This window comes from Delphinapterus leucas, chromosome 19, assembly GCF_059928025.1.
Source record: "Delphinapterus leucas isolate spDelLeu-1000000601 "Yukka" chromosome 19, BTC_Dleu_Yukka2, whole genome shotgun sequence".
Lineage (NCBI taxonomy): Eukaryota > Metazoa > Chordata > Mammalia > Artiodactyla > Monodontidae > Delphinapterus > Delphinapterus leucas.
In genome coordinates, this window is record NC_143147.1 from 44,582,785 (window position 1) to 44,600,045 (window position 17,261).

Here is a 17,261-nt window from a genome sequence, read left to right on the forward strand (position 1 = left end):
GAATGCTGGAAATGGGAGTCTTTCCCAAAAATGCAAGATCAGTGGACATTGTGGGACATACCTGGGTTTGTTTTTTATTCCAAGACCAGCTTGTTTTCCATAGGCCCGAGCTCCATCAGCAGGCCAGGACCGTGTTCTGATTCAGACTTAGAAAGTCAGCACACACGTCTGCGGTCGAGGCTGCTCCTGCTTTTGCGCCTGAGAAATCCTGGGATCCCCTTTCCTCCTCTTGTCTCCCGGTTCCTCTGCTTCTGGTGATGAGGCAGGGACAGCTTGGAACAAAGACCTTCATCATTTCTGTTGTGAAACTGTCCTAAGATTAGGCAACTGTGAATTTTTCATCAATATTCATTTCTCTAGTGGATTTCAACAAGATTAACTCTAAAAAATAAAAATTAACATTTCCATTCCCCGTGAAGGGTACTGGTGAATATGGAAAGAAAAATTCTTTTTTTAAAAATTACTTTATTTATTTGGCTGTGTCGGATCTTAGTTGTAGCACATGGGATCTTCATTGCGGCATGTGGGATCTTTCGCTGTGGGTGCGCAGGCTTAGTTGCCCTGTGGCATGTGGGATCTTAGTTCCCCAACCAGGGATCGAACCCATGTCCCCTGCATTGGAAGGCAGATTCTTAACCACTGGACCACCAGGGAAGTCCTGGAAAGAAAAATTCTAAAGGTGAAATTGTCTAACTCTGAAGGGCACATGCAGGAGTCCTGACCAGGCTGGGAATGAGGAGACCTACATTTTGGTCCTGACTCCCTCCTGCTGCCTGTGTGTCTTGGGCAAGTTGCTTAACCTCTCTGGGCCTCCATGCTTGTTAAGGACTCTTTCAGTGCAAATATTTTATGGTTATAAACAGGGAGAGAATCATCTCAATAACGTAGTTCCTTTGTAGTACTGACTTTTACACATTCACCATGGAGGATGATACTTGATGAGTTTAGAATTTTCTCTTGGTTGGAACAGGGACTTGAGTTCTTTCCAACTGTGGCCCTAAGTCTGTGGGCTTGGTAGGCCCATCAGGCTGTAGAGTCACATGCATTTTACATTGTAAAAATATTTCTCGTTTGCTTAAAATAAAATCCTGGAGGTGAAATGGTGTTTCCAAATTCCACTGAATTGTAGCCTCAGAACTAGAGCTGGACCATGTGGTCCAAACTCCTCAGTTTATAAGTGTGAAGGCCCAGAGTCAAGGAGGAAGTACCCCAGGATTCCTGGAGAATTTAAACAGAACTGGAGCTAGAACCTGGGTACCATCACACCCAATCCAGTGCTTTGCTTGTGTCCTCTCTGTATGCATAAAATTGAATAAAAACCAGTTGGAAGAGTAAAGGATTATAAATATCAGACCATAATCTTTTTTTTTTTTTTTTTTTTGCGGTACGTGGGCCTCTCACTGTTGTGGCCTCTCCCGTTGCGGAGCACAGGCTCCAGACGCGCAGGCTCAGCGGCCATGGCTCACGGGCCCAGCCGCTCCAAGGCATGTGGGATCTTCCCGGACCGGGGCACGATTCCGTGTCCCCTGCATCGGCAGGCGGACTCTCAACCACTGGGCCACCAGAGAAGCCCCAGACCATAATCTTAAGAACAACTTTAATCCATGTAAATACAGGCACAGAGATTTTTATTTATATTTTCATTTTAACATGCATCAAAACCCTGCAGTCTTCGAACATCACTATGGACATTCTATTTGCATTTCCTGAAGCCACCCCAGTGAGCAACTCTGAAATAAATTAAAAAGAGTGGTCAAGCCTGAATGCACACCGAGGTTTCCATGTGCTCAGCTCAGCAGATTCAGGTATGACCCCTACAGAGCTTGGACTCTGAACTGGCACTAACATTCTCTACGCTCAATGACCATTTCACACAATGAATTCATCTGTGTAATTGTGCTTAGCTGTCCCAAGATTAACTCCATGTTTGCATGAAGATCAAAATGCTTACTTTAAAAAGTTTGGTTTTCTTCCATTTCTGTCTTATCTGGGGAGGTATGCATGCTTGGAATTTCTTGGGCTTTTCTTTTTCAGATCTATTCTAGGGATTGAGAATGTGAGGGCAAGTGTGTGTGTGTGTGTGTGGTGGTGGGGTGACTTACCTTTTATTGTTCTGTTTTTGAAACAACAATCGGCAATCATTCTTCACTGTTTTGATGTCCTCTTGTCAAAGGCAACCCAGAACATTGGGATCTTAAAGTGGGTAACAGCATTCTTGATTGCCCCCATGCCTAGATCCTACATTAGTTAGGATTCTAGAATTCTGCTTTATTAAAATTTTTATCCTGGGTTACAATTTACGTAAAGAGAACACATCAGAAGTATGCATCTTGGTACACTCTTATATATGCATATACTTCTGCTTTGCTTATACCTTCAGTTATTGTTTGGTACCCATTGGTAGTGAAATATCCATTGAGTTTTTCCAAAGACTGCTGCATCCACCTGGGGAGGAGGCTGACATTTGGAGCTGCTGGAAGGTGGTGGTGTGACTGGAATCAAGAGGATTTGCTTTCCACTGTTTCACCTCACTTGCACTCCAGCCACAAGTTCTGGGAGGAATATTGGAAGGCACACTGCACTTTCTCTCGCAATGGGGATCAGCAGGGAAGAGGGAGACGTTTGAATGGGGTCGGGTGTTTCCACTTAATCATTACCACCGCTGACATCAATGAAAACTAAGTAATGCAGATCATCCGCATGGGCACCTACAATGAGTGGAAAGGAGGCCAGATTCTTAGTGTTACAGTGAGGTAGGGGATGGACAGAATACAAAACTGAGTGGGGGAAGCAGGGTGGCTTGCATTTCAGCTTCAGTATACAATTGATTTTTGTGGTGGAAGGGTCCAAATTGCCCTGGCTATTTCAAAACAACGTCAGGAGAGGAGCAGTTGTGTTTTCCAGCACCCCAGTGGTTGCCCAGGACAGAGGCAGCCTTGAGGACAAATACGTCCCTCCCTGAAATAGGAAGCCAACTATTTACTTATACAAATAACACTATAAAAGGGCTTTAGAAGTTGAGCTGCAGCTCCTGAGCTTTGACCAGCCCCTAGATTTGTCTCAAAAGGCTCCTTCCGGAGGAAGGAAAGTCCTGAGGCTCTCAGGTCGAGCACTGGCTCAAACAACAATTTAAATCAAGCAGAGCCTCCACTGTCTCCAAGTTGAACCTGCCCAAGCAAACACCCTCGAGACAGCTTCCAAACAAAGGTGACAATATTACCATCTCAACCTGAACGTGCATCACAACTCGGTTTCAAAATTCATTGTGTGAAATTTTAAAAAAAAAGTTTTTATAATAAAATTCACGTTTAAATCCTATGATTTTTCATCGTATTCACTTCTTTACATCCCCTCAATTCTCATCCCCTTCCTTCATCACACTCCTTTGGCAATATCACAACCCTGGTTAGATCTGACTCTCCGCCCACTTAGCACCTGACCCCATGTACCTGAATAAGTTCGAGAAAAATGCTCAGCTAGGCTGGCAGCTCACACTTTAGATTCATGACCTCAAACCTTGATGGCTCCTTAGTGCTGCCAGGCAATCATATATTGGCATATCCCACTCATCAGTATTTGTTGAATGAATGCATTAAACAAATGAATTTTATTTAGGGTCCCATGGATGCTACAGTTCTCCTTGTCCAAGTTTAAAAGAGAATTTTATTTTAAAAACATTTTTTTTAAAGTGAGCACTGACCTTGGACGCAGAAGACTTGTATTCCAGGCCTAGCCCTGCTGCTTACTAGCTGGGCGACCCTAAGCAAGTTACCCTTCCGCTCGGGGACTCAGTCTCCTCTATGAGTGAGGCAGCTGGACCAGGACACTAGCAGATGGAGAGTCTCTCTAGATGTCGGTTGAGTGAGATGAGGTCCCTACCTTCTGCCAAAGTTCACAGATCCATGATTCTTCCTTGAGCCAAGCAAGCCCACAGCTGGGTGTCAATCAGGAGAGGGAGAAGTGAGGTCACTGACATTTAATTAGGAAGCAAGGAGAAACACTTGCAGGAGGACCCTTCTCTTCTTTATTGGTCTCTGATTTTAGTTTCTGGTCCTGCAGCTGGAAAGAGATTCCAAAGTAAGCAAACCTCTCATGATAAAAGCAAACAGTGACTTTGGTTCTGAGCAAACTTCAGATGGAGTGCAGCAGAGATGTGACACTGGACTGGGATTCGGGGACCCGGATGTAACCCAACTCTGTCACTGGTCATGGGTCCCACCCTCCTCTTGGGCCTCAGTTTCCTCTCTGTATAATGAGTGAATTTAAGTGTCCTAAGCTTTTATCTGGCCTCCACCATTTCCGAGCACTGGTGGCATCTTTTCGCCCTTTTAAACTTGCCTGGCCTGTTTCAGATCAGAACTGGCACAGTATCAGCAAGTTTATGGTTTTATAAGCCGCGAAACATGCTTTGCAAATAAATGATGAAGGCATTGGAGTATTGCATGGAAACACCAAAGTCTTGAACAAGGTAGGACTTTGGAATTGTAAGAGGAATGGAAAGGCGTTCATGGTAGAAACACCTGTCCTTGACCTTAAAACCAGATGGACAAGTGGCCACAGACTGAGGGAGATCCACTGGTGCTAGGAATACTGTCTGGCACTTTCCCCCAGGATGTGGTATAGTGGGCAGTTTGGGTGCTAGCTGGGCAAATCATTAAAAACAAATCAAAGTCTCCAGTGAGAAGATCACTTCAATTATCTTTCAATCTTTCTGATTCATGGGGTCTGTTGATGAGCTAGGACATTTTAATAACTCTCAAAACTTTGCTAATCTGTCCCTTTCTCCCTGACAACACTTTCCCCTCTGCCCCCACTTTTTATTAAACAGAGAGAAAAAAGGGCTCAAGCTCAGAATCTTTACCAGTCTAGAATTTGGTAATTTGTTTTGCTTTATTGTATTTATTTTTATGGTTAGGTCTCATGAATAGAAAGTGGTATTATTTTTTAATTTTAGAGTAGTTAAAATTTTATCTTAAAATACATGTAGTTAAGTTTAAAAAACTGAGTTAGTTTCTATAAAATTGTTAAGGAATAATGTGTGTTCTGCACAGATACTACAACATAGGGCAGGTGGTCCCTGGGGTTTGGTGGGTGGCATTCCCCAGTCCAAACTGGCATCATTCAGATAGGGGAAGTTCTTCTGGACACCACAATAGTGCTTATAATGCCATTTATATTTACTGGGTAACTCAGTTTTTGGTCTTTTTGTTTTCTTTTTAAATAAATGTGTACTTTTTCTTGATCACTTTGTGTAAAACTTGGAACTACACAAAAACATGTAGAATAAAAGGACAAAATATTTTTTTAAATATATGGAATAGAATGAAAAATCACTCGTCTCTCTACTCAGAAATAACCACTCCTAATACACTGGAAAATTTTTCTTCCTTAGTGTACCAACAGAGCTGTTATTAAAACATATGCATTAAATTTTTGTAGCCTATTTTATTTCCTTAACATTATAACATAAATGTGTCCCCACACCATTCAAAACTCTTCATAAACATTTTAAATGGTTGTAAGGTCTTTAACATAGAGAGGTCCCATAGTGGATTTAACCATTGCCCAGCTGTTTTACATCTGGGTTATTTCCAGTTCTGTCCATTAAAATGTTGTGATGGATAGCTTTATGCATCTCTATTTGCCTGCATTTTGTTTTTTTTTATTTCTTTGTTTAATTTTTATTAGAGTATAGTTGATTTACAATGTTGTGTTAGTTTCAGGTGTACAGCAAAGTGAATCAGTTATACATATACATATATCCACTCTTTTTTCTTTTCTTTTTTTGCGGTATGTGGGCCTCTCACTGTTGTGGCCTCTCCCGTTGCGGAGCACAGGCTCCGGACGCGCAGGCTCAATGGCCATGGCTCATGGGCCCAGCGGCTCCGCAGCACATGGCATCTTCCCGGACCAGGGGCACAAATCCGTGTCCCCTGCATCGGCAGGCGGACTCTCAACCACTGCGCCACCAGGGAAGCCCTCCACTCTTTTTTAGATTCTTTTCCCATACAGCTTATTACAGAGCATCGAGTAGAGTCCTCTGTGCTATACAGTAGGTGTTGCCTGCATTTTGGATGGTTTCCTTACAATAATTCCAGAAGTGGCATTCCTAGGTGGGAAGATTTTTAAGGCTTTTGGGATACATATTGCTAAACTTTTTCCAAAAGTGTGGGGACCTGAAGGTACTCCGATCTGAACCCATGTGATGGGACACACTTGGGTTTGTGTATGTAAGGTGGGCTTGTTACTGGAAAGAGCTCAGACTCCGCCACTTTGGGCCAGTTACCTAACTTCACCACCTCCTGCTGGTGCGGGTCTGACCAGTCCCTCCCTGACCAAGAGCAGGTGTTCTTTACATCTAGGCTCATGAGTGTTCATATTTCAGCTCAAAAGGTACACATGTCATGAACTTCACCATATGTGATTCTCCCTTCATGTAAAGGATCAACAACCATTGATTTTTTGAGAAATCTCCATACTGTTTTCCATAGCGGTGGCGCCAATTTACACTCCCACCAACAGTGAATGAAGGTTCCCTGTTCTCTACATCCTTGCCGACTCCTGGTATTTGTTGCCTTTTTGATGATAGCCACTCTGAGAGGTGTGAGGTGGTTTATCACTGTGGTTTTGATTTGCATTTCCCTGATGATTAGTAGTGTTGAACATCTTTTCATGTGTTTATTGGCCTTGTATATCTTTTTTTGGAAAAACGTCTATTCAGGTCCTCTGCCCATTTTTAAATTGGGTTGTTTGTTTCTATGATGTTGAGTTGTATGAGTTCTTTGTATATTTTGGATATTAACCCTTTGTCAGATATATTGTTTGCAAATATCTTCTCCCTTTCAGGAGGTGGACTTTTCATTTTGTTGATAGCTTCCTTTGCTGTGTAAAAGCTTTTTAGTTTGATGTAGTCCCACTTGTTTATTTTTGCTCTTGTTTCCCTTGCCTGAGGAGACATATCCAAAAAATACTGCCTTTATTTTCTTCTAGAAGTTTTATGGTTTCAGGTCTTACATTTAAGTCATTAATCTATTTTGAGTTTGTTTTTCTGCATGGTGTGAGAAAGTAGTCCAGTTTGATTACTTTGCAGGTAGCTGTCCAGTTTTCCCAACACCATTTATTGAAGAGGCTGTCTTTTCCCCATTGTATATTCTGGTCTCCTTTGTCATAGATTAATTACCCATATAAATGTGGGTTCATTTCTGGGCTGTCTATTTGGTTCCATTGATCTACGTACCTGGTTTTGTGCCAGTACCACACTGTTTTGATTACTGTAGCTTTGTAGCATAGTTTGAAATCAGGGAGCATGATACCTCCTGTTTTGTTTTTCTTTCTTAAGAATATTTTGGCTATTCAGGGTCTTTTTGTGGTTCCATACAAATTTTAGAATTATTTGTTCCAGTTCTGTGAAAAATGTCATTGGTATTTTGATAGGAATTGCACTGAATCTGTAGATTGCCTTGAGGAGCATTGTCATTTTAACAATATTAATCCTTCCAATCCATGAACACGGTATATCTTTCCATCTGCTTGCATCATCTTCAATTTCTTTCATCAATGTCTTATAGTTTTCCAAGTATGTTTTGTTTATTGCGTGATTACTACCTCAGTGGTGTAGACACCTGGCTGACTGCTTGGGAAGGCACACAGTTACACCTCTGCCTCACATCACACATCCCGATAAAATTCTAACATCTATGAAAGAGTGCATATAAATCAACAAACAATTGGAAAACCATGTCCCATAGAGAACTGGATAAATTACAGAATACTGATACTATGGACTATTATCAAATCATTAAAGTCATGTTTTAGAAGAGTATTTAGTGCTCATGATACATTGTTAAGTAAAATAGCAGGCTACAAGAAAGTATACAGGTTATGATCGCAGTTTTGTAGACTAATTTCCCACAGTATATCTGGAAGAGTGTTCGTGTGCACACACACATAACTGAAGTGTGTGTGAGTCCACATAGTGTATACACATACATAGACATGTATCATGAAACATATCAAAATGATAATAGTGATTATCTCAAGTCATTCTTACTTACATATATTTATTGTTTTGTTTTTTCCTAAAGTTCCACAATGAAGATTCATTACTTGTACAATATGGAAAATCAATAAATGTTATTTAGAAAATGAATCTATAATGGTTCTAATATTAAAATAATTTAAACACTTTGGTGAAAGAAAGTGGAAAAAAATTGGGGGAGCCTGCACCATGAAGGCTGGGAATCCGGTTGCCTGAGCAGCTCTACTTTTTCCTGATGCCCTTCCATGGAATGACCAAACACGACTATAAACTTCTGGAACCCGACACCATGTGTAGGCTATGTTTCTCTCACGAGGGAACCTGCTGGCCAGTCTTGGGAACCTTGCTCTTGTGTTACACAAGACAGGCTAGGGGTGGCCCAGGGCATCTCTCCATTTCCAGGGGAAAAATTAAGTTCATGGTTAGTGTTTTCTCAATTAAAATTTTTCTCCTATAAAATTTTCTTAAACATTTGATGCCTGAAGTTACTCTGATATATCAGAATCTAGTCTGAGACTATATCAGATTTAGTCCTGATTATATATGTAACTGTCTTAAGATGATACATCAACATTTCAATATGCACTGGTTCTCCAAAGAATGAAGACTACAACAGTCTGGGTACTTGTTTTCACAAGTTCTCCAGGTGATTCTGAAACATGCCAGCTTGAGACCGCCTGTTGGTGTGTGTTCTAAAGTAGTGGGTCTGAAACTTTGCTGTAATTAGAATCATTTGTGCAGATTTTAAACCTCCCAATGGCAAAAGTACCCCCGACCACTAAACTCAGAATCGGCATTTTTTTTTTAAGTTCCCCAAGTAATGCCAACGTGCAGCCAGGTTTAAGAAACACTGCTCTAACGAGAGCAACCTGAAATTCAGGTGCTGCAGCTCCCGAGCTTGAGAATCACAGCTTTGGTAAGAGCCCTGTCTGAATCATTTTGTGTTCTCTGTCTCCATCTGCTGGCCATCCTGCTACATAGCTATAGTTTACAACTTGAGTTTCCAAGACATGCTGCAGCTTGTATGTACTTTTAAGAATGTTCGCCAACTTGTGAATATAACAAAGAAACAGATTCACAGATATACAGAACAAACTAGCAGTTACCAGTTGGGAGAAGAAGGGAGGAGGGGCAAAATAGGAACAGGAGATTAAGAGGCACAAACGACTATGTATAAAATAAGTAAGCCACAAGGATATATTGTACAGCACAAGGAATATAGCCAATATTTTATAATAACTATAAATGCAGTATAACCTTTAAAAATTGTGAATCACGATGCTGTACACCTAAAACTTATATAATATTGTACATCAACAATATCTCAATTTAAAAAAATGTTTGGGACTTCCCTGGTGGCCCAGTGGTTGGGAATCTGCCTGCCAATGCAGGGGACATGGGCTTGAGCCCTGGTCTGGGAAGGTCCCACATGCCACGGAGCAACTAAGCCTGTGCACCACAACTACTGAACCTGCGCTCTAGAGCCCGGGAGCTACAACTAATGAGCCCACATGCCACAACTACTGAAGCCCACGCACCTAGAGCCCGTGCTCCGCAACAAGAGAAGCCACTGCAATAAGAAGCCCGCGCATCGCAACACAGAGTAGCCCCTGCTTGCCACAAACAGAGAAAGCCCACGCGCAGCAACGAAGACCCAAGGCAGCCAAAAATAAATAAAAAAAAAAATTAAAAAAATGTTTGCCAAAAGAATCAGAGAACCAAAAAGATTTTAAATGTTTAAGTAATAGAAATAGCTACAAAATATATTCTTGTTTATAATAGGATGGTTTAAGTGTTAGAAATGCATTAACATAATGCATCTAGGATCATTTTTGTGCTTGGCAAATAAAAAGCAGCCAATAAATGTTGATTATTACCGTTATAATTAGGCATAAGATAAACCCCCATCTCTTAAAATATATTTTAAAAATATATTTAGTGCTACTATACCTGGCACACAGTTGGCTATGTGTACCCAATGGTACAAAGATACAGTCTATACAGTGAGAAAGAGAGATCAAGAGAGTGTGTGTGTGTGTATGTGTGTGTGTGTGAGAGAGAGAGAGATTTTTTAAATTATAGATGTTTGGGGGAGTATTCTGTACTATGCGTTCTGTCACGTGCATAGATTTATGTAACTACCACCACAGTCAGGACTCCAAACAGTTCCATCATCACTCCAAAACTCCCTCATGCTTCCCTGTAGTCGAATCCTGCCCCCATCCCAATCCCTGCAAACCACTGATTTGTCTTCCATTCCTAAAGTTTTGCCTTTTCCATAATGTCATGTAAATGGAATCACAGTTTGTAACATTCTGAGAGTGGCTTCTTTCACTCAGCATAATTTTCTTCCTTCTGCTTGCTCTAGGTTTTTCTCTTATTTTCCTAGTTAAGTTTGAAATTTAGGTGATTGTTTGAAACCTTTCTTCTTCTCTAAAATAAGTACCAAATATTATAAATTTCCATCAAAGCTTTGCTTTAGCTGCATCTATACATTTTGATATGTTATATATCAAATACTATTATATTTTCATTTTGTTCAGTTTCAAGTATTTTCTAAGTTCTCATTTTCCAATATCCTTTGAGACTTCCCCCTTTGACCTCCTATGGATTACTTAGAAGTATGTTATTTAATTTCAAGTAATTAGAGATGTTCTGGTGATTGATTTCTGGCTTAATTTCATTATGGTCAGAGATCATACTTGGTATGATTTCAATTCTTAAAAATCTGTTCAGTTTCATGATCCAGAATATGGTCTATTTGTCCTACTGGTTACTGAGAAAGGAGTGAGTGCTAAAAGTCTCCAACTGTTAATTGCTGACTTGCCATTTCTCCTTTCAGTTCTATCAGTCTTTGCTTCATGTGTTTTGAAGATGTGTTGTTAGGTTCATATCCATTTAGCATTGTTAGGTCTTCTCTGTGACTTGACACTGTTATCATTATGCAATTTCCATGTTTATGCCTGGTAAATTTTCTTGCTCTGAAGTCTATTTTGTCTGACAGTATACAGCTACTCCAAATTTCTTTTGATTAGTATTTGCATGGTATATTTTTCTTTCTCCTTTTATTTTTAACCTATACTACTTATTTTAAATGGGTTTCTTATAAAACGCATATAGCTGGGTCTTGGATATTTTTACATTCGGACAATCTCTGTCTTTTAATTAGTATACTTAGACCTTTTAAACTTAATGTAACTGTTGATATGTTTGGATTTAGGTCTACTGTTTTTTGTTTTCTATTTGTTCCCTATGTTTTTCATTCCTGTCTTTCGTTTCCTGTTTTCTTTTGGATTATTTGAATATTTTTTAGTATTCCACTTTACCTATTGAGTTTTTAAATATATCTTCTGTGTAATTTGTGTGTGTGTGCATGTGGTTTCTCTAGCGACTAAAAAATACTTAACTTTTCATAGGTTGTTTGGGATTAGTATTTTATCATTCAAGTGAAATACAGAAATCTTACTACCGTCTAAATCTCTTCACACTTCCTCTTTATGTGGTAACTTTCATGTGTATTACACCTATATTCAATGAAGACCCAGACAATGTTATAAGTCTTGTTTTAACTGATTATACATGTTATAAAAAGCTTAAGATGAGAAAAATAGTCTATTTATCCAAATATTTCCCATTTCTGTTGCTCTTCCTTCATTCTCACGGTTTTAAATTTCCCTCTGGTGTCAGGTTCTATTAACAAAATATTATCACACCAAGAGGTCAAATGAGAAAACCCAGAGAGCAAGAGAAAGCAATGGGCATCACTCTCTTGCTGTTGGGACCGCACTCCCTCTGGTCAGAGAGAAGGGTTCCCCTCCCTGAAGTTTTAGGCACCTGCCTGGCTGTGACAGCCTCTGCTGCAGTGGGATTGCCGAGGGGCTGGAGTGGGAGATGAGAAGCAGCAATAAACAGGGATCTCCCTGACTCTCTCTGACTTACATAGGCCCTCTTGCCCCATCCTAGGACCAGAAATAGACAGCTTCTCTGGGAGCTCCTTCTGCCTTCATGGTATGCAGGTCCAGGATTCTGTCTGCTTGGAGTCCAGGCCAGGAGACACCAGAGTGGGAAAAACAGTAAACTTACTGCCAGTTTGGTGGTACTCGGAGTTCCCCTTTCCTTCCCTGATCTTCCTGTTATTCTGTCCTTTCCAAGATAGCTGCTCCATGCATTGAGTCCAGGCACTACAGCTGCATGCAGTGGGAGAGACAGGGTGGGCTAGGACTGGAATGAGAATAAGAGATGGATTTTTATGTAACAAACAGGGCCGTGGATTTACAAAGGCTGAAAAATGCTCCCTTAGGGCACCCTAACTGAGGAAGAGATTCTCTTTTCCCCTGCAGTGTGGTGGCTAGAAGCCTAATCCTTGGTTTGAATTTTTACATTCGTTTTCCCAGATGAACTTTAGAATCATTTTGCCATTAAAAATATTGTTTTTGATAGGACTTAAGCTAAATTTATAGATTCAGAAAGACATGGTCTTTTTATAATAAAGGGTTCTTCTATCTAGGAACATGGTATATCTTCTCTTTTTTTTTTTTTTTTTTCCCCTTTTTGCGGTACGCGGGCCTCTCACCGCTGTGGCCTCTCCCGCCGCGGAGCAACAGGTTCCGGACGCGCAGGCCCAGCGGCCACAGCCCACGGGCGCAGCCGCTCCGCGGCACGTGGGATCCTCCCAGACCGGGGCATGAACCTGTGTCCCCTGCATCGGCAGGCGGACCCCCAACCACTGCACCACCAGGGAAGCCCTAATTTTTTTTTTTTAATGTCGTCTTCAATGACCTCCAAAAATTTTTTTAAATTTTTTCACAAAATCCTTGCATAGGCTTTGGTTAGATTTATTCCTGGGTATGTTATTCTTTTTATTACTATTGTGATAGGATTTTTTTTTTTTTTTTTTCCAGTACGCGGGCCTCTCACTGCCGCGGCCTCTCCCGTCGCGGAGCACAGGCTCTGGTCGCGCAGGCCCAGCGGCCACGGCCCACGGGCCCAGCCGCTCCACGACACGTGGGATCCTCCCGGACCGGGGCACGAACCCGCGTCCCCCGCATCGGCAGGCAGACCCCCAACCACTGCGCCACCAGGGAAGCCCGATAGGATCTTTTTTAACATTAAAAAAATCTTATTGGTTATTGTTGATATATAGAGGAGCTATTGATTTTGGCATATTTACTTTGTAACCAGCTACCTTACAGAACTTTTATTCTATTATTTTCTGAGTTGATTTTCTACAAATAATTATTTGTGAATTCCATCCCTCAGACTGGTGTTCTACAAATAAAGATAATTTGGAACCTCTCTTTGAAAAAACTTGGAAAATTCTACTTTTGGTTTATTTAATCACACTATCAAATTACACAATGTTAGGTAACAGTGGTGCTGACAGGCTTGCTTGTCTTGGTTGTGACTTTTTTAGCAAAGTCACCATCAAGATAGAAATATTTTATGATGTTAACGAAGCATCTTTTTTTATTCTTTAAAATCTTTAGAAGGATTTTTGATCAGTAAAGAACAGAGTTTTATCAAGTACTCTTTCAGTATCCATAAAAATGACCACTTTTATGAGTTTTCTTATTTGACCTATCAATGTGATAACATTTTGTTAACAGAACTTCTAAATTTAAAAAATACCTGTGTTCCTAGAGTCAATCCTACTAGGTCATAGAATAGATTGCAGAGCAATAATTCTCAAGGAAGGGCTTTTTCCATTGCCACAGCTGCTCCTGTTTAGAATTATGTCTCCAGAGAGGCTGCACTATATTAATGAGGTGAAGGCCTGAATGAACCGGAGTAACTAGAACTCACTTAGCTCTTACGTTGGTGAGATTCTGCTCCTCGTCTGGATTCACATACAAATATCAAAGTCAGGGAAGCTGCTGCCCTGCTATTCTATAGGTGGTTTCTGTCTACCCTCTAATCACCTTAGGGCACTGGCTCTACCATTAACTAATTCTACAAAAGAGGTTACAGTGTGCGTCTTCCTCGGGTTCTAGAAGTGGGCAGGAATTAGTGGGTTTCACAGGAAAGGTTTGAATATAAGTGATGTTTCCTAATGCTGTCAGTTCAATGAATAAAGGATCTAGACATCTGTGCCAAGCTGATTCCTCCAAATTTTTCTTTCAAATATCAAAAGAAAGTTCAGAATTTGGCATTCTGAATTAGAATTCTGTATCAGAGCCAGACTTCCTACTGTTTCTGCGTCAAATAAGTTCCGGCCCTTTATTCTCTGAGTGGCTTCCTTTCATAATGGCAGCTTTACTGAGGCCCCAGCCCAGGTGTCTGAGAGGAGCCCCTGGCCCAGGTGTACACCCACAAAGCCACAGGGAGAAGAGAATCAGCACCCCATTGGGACGGAAGCCCACACCCTGCATTATGGAATTTCTAGAAGTGCTTACCCTTGCTTTTTCCCTGCATACGAATATTAACATCTGTTTTCAGAAACCTGGACACCTTAATGGAAGCAAAAGGTTTAGAAAGAAAAAAATTAGATTTTATTCAAGATAAGCAAAGGATAAGAGTGAATCATCAAGTAAAACCATTCCAAGTCACTTCACAGATATTTTATCAAGGAACCCACCAGTGAAAGCCCAAAGAACCAGGAATAAGTTATATATGCCACATTTTTACTTTCATGAAAACAACAAGCAAATAAACTGCTACTAAGAATATATTCCTTCAAGAGAAGGAAGTCCTAAGATTCATTGCAGGGTCAGTACAGGTTCAACTCAGTTCCATGGCCTCTATAAAAAATCGTGTCCAGAATCATCTCCAAAGAAAAGCAAGTCTAAAGAATGCTCTATATGGTAGTTTTTACTGCGCTGGTAGTCTCATTCTTTGGAAACTTGTACTCTATCAACAGAAAAGTGAGCCTTCAGCTATCTGAGCACTCTGTTCCCTAGTCTTTGCCTAAACAGTATTTTCTGAACATACAACAACACAGAGGGAGAAGAGTAACTTAAGGGCAAAGAAGAAAAACTGAGGACGTATGTATGCTGTGAAATATGTATTTTAAGCTAAATAACCATAGGTAAATAATATATTGCCCAAACCCACTCTACGTATCTTGATTCTTATTTATCCCATATCAAGTATATGTGTGGAATCTTTTATTAAATATCTCTAAATTCCTGACTGAAATAATTTCCAATAAATTGTTGGTGGTCAAGAGATGTACACAAAATTTAAATGTCAATAATTTTTCAGTGAGAAATTACTTTTTATAACTGCTTGGGCATTATCAAAATATAACTTAAAAACCTTTCTTTGTAATCATCTAAATAAACAAATAATCCTTTTTTAAGGCACAAACCCAAAAGTGGCAAAACCATAAACTTAGCATATGGGACCACACATTCTCCTAAAGGGCATTAAGAAATTCAGATAGAAGCTGATGTTACGGCCAGGGTGAAATGGACATGGACCTAGGCCAGAGGCCCTTGCGTGCCAGTTCACTCTTTATAGGCTTGAGGGAAGGCGTGGAGGGGGCTTCCAGGGTTGCCACTTGGGGAGCTCACTGCAACCGCTATTTATTAACCTGTAAGGAACCGTCGCAGTATTTTAGCAACTGATGCAGCTGTACCAGAACGAACTGGCTGAACAGCAGCTCTGCTCACAGCTTTCTATAAATGCAACTTGATAAAAATGGTAGATTATGGGCACACTGCTTTACATTAGTTTATTATAAAAGAAAAACAATTCCCAGAGACACAATATACAACATTCTAACTCCGAAATCCTTTTGCTATTCTAAAAATACTCTTCTGAGACTAAACACTCTTTACAACCCCCAGTCTGCTCGGCCCACAAGACAACCCAACTCCTTGGCTCCTGCGTGCACAGGTCAGGGGTTCCAACAACCATGGCCATGGCCAACACAGTGAAACCACTCTCTAAAGTGGCTGAGCCCTTTGAGAAAAATTTAAATAGCTGCTAACTCAATCTAAATAAATAGTGAAAGGACTGTTTCTGCCCCTAAGATTAAATCCCACACATCTGATGCTCAAACTCAGGTCTTCCTGTCATCACTTGACACATGGAAGGTCCGGTAAAATATTCACCGGTTTGTTAATCCTAAGAGTGCTACTTGTGATCCAGATGAGTCAAAATGAACGGTCAGGATATCTTCTAAAAAGCCCATGATGGCCCTTTTGGCTGTGTCGCCAGCCAGTGCCTGGACACTGCTTATGTGCTCCAGGGCTGTTTTGACCATCTGGTCTCTTTCCTGCGGGCTGTGGGGTGCTCCAGTGTCATCTCTCTCTGTTCCTGATTTTAAAAACTGTAGGATATAGGACTGGACCATGTCCCCATTCAATTCAAGGGTTTCTTTGATGCAGGACAGGTCTGAGGCACTGGCCAAGCTCAAGAGGTGAATCAGTGCCTGGCAGATTTGGGTCCGTAGGCTAGCACAGTACTTGAATTCCAAAAAGTCTGTGGTGTCTTCACTCTTCTGTAAGGCAGTGACCAATGCATTCCAGATCTGAGCGTACTGGTCAACAGATCCATAGTGCTCTCTCTTGCCCGGGACAGAAAGGGCAGCGGCAGATCTGATGCGCACTTTGAAGTTCTTGCATGATGTCACAACTGATGTCAGGGCGTTGTAGGCCTGGGAGGTCCACAGGGCTGTTCCTAGAAAGAATCCATAGTCATTAAAGCAAATAAAGGTTTAAAAATAAGTGGGGTGAGAGGGGTAGAAGGAAGCACATACACTAGTGCTCAAGTTAGTCATCTTATGTTTTCATTTAATTCTCACAATAATCCTACAAGATCGGGGTGGTGAGTGACTATGGGATCCTAGGTAAGTGGCCAAGTACCGGCTCCCAAAGCTCTCCCTTTCCCTAGATGAGCATGACATGTGCTCAGGACTTCTGCTACCCTGAATAGGAACTTTGGTGACTTAGAAAGAGGCTCCTTCTCTGGGAAGATGCTCGTCTGAGGGGGTAAGGCTTGGTGGGAGAAGCAGGGACTGAACTGCAGCCCCACCTGTCCTCTCGGCTGGGTGCTTCTGAGCAGTGCACAAAGTGCACAACTGCCTGTCCAGCCCTGCTCATGCTGGCAAAAGCCATTTCATCACACAGATTAGCATCTAGACCCTGCTCTGGACAAAGCAAGTCATGCATTTAATTGCAAAGAAAAAGAAAATACTGTCTAGGCAGTGACTGGGGGACAGAGGACTCAGATTAAGTGAAGGCTCAATTTTCTAATATTGAGAAGATGATGCCTAGATTCT

General features: G+C 41.1%; 1 protein-coding gene across 8 annotated transcripts in view; it reads right to left on the bottom strand.

Annotated features, from left to right (window-relative positions):
• Positions 1 to 1,611: 1,611 nt before the first annotated feature.
• HEATR6 (HEAT repeat containing 6) overlaps positions 1,612 to 17,261 on the bottom strand; it is a 57,355-nt gene continuing 41,705 nt past the window's right edge. For 5 of the 8 annotated variants that reach the window (XM_089901042.1, XM_089901045.1, XM_089901044.1 and 2 more), the window contains 3 exons: positions 16,093 to 16,660; positions 14,431 to 14,485; positions 1,612 to 12,259 (listed from right to left, as the gene is read on the bottom strand). In XM_089901042.1, coding sequence (XP_089757168.1) covers positions 14,470 to 14,485; positions 16,093 to 16,660 — 584 coding nt within the window. In that variant the 3' untranslated portion in view covers positions 1,612 to 12,259; positions 14,431 to 14,469. The other 3 variants (XR_016388978.1, XR_016388979.1, XM_022552529.3) reach the window with 3 other exon arrangements.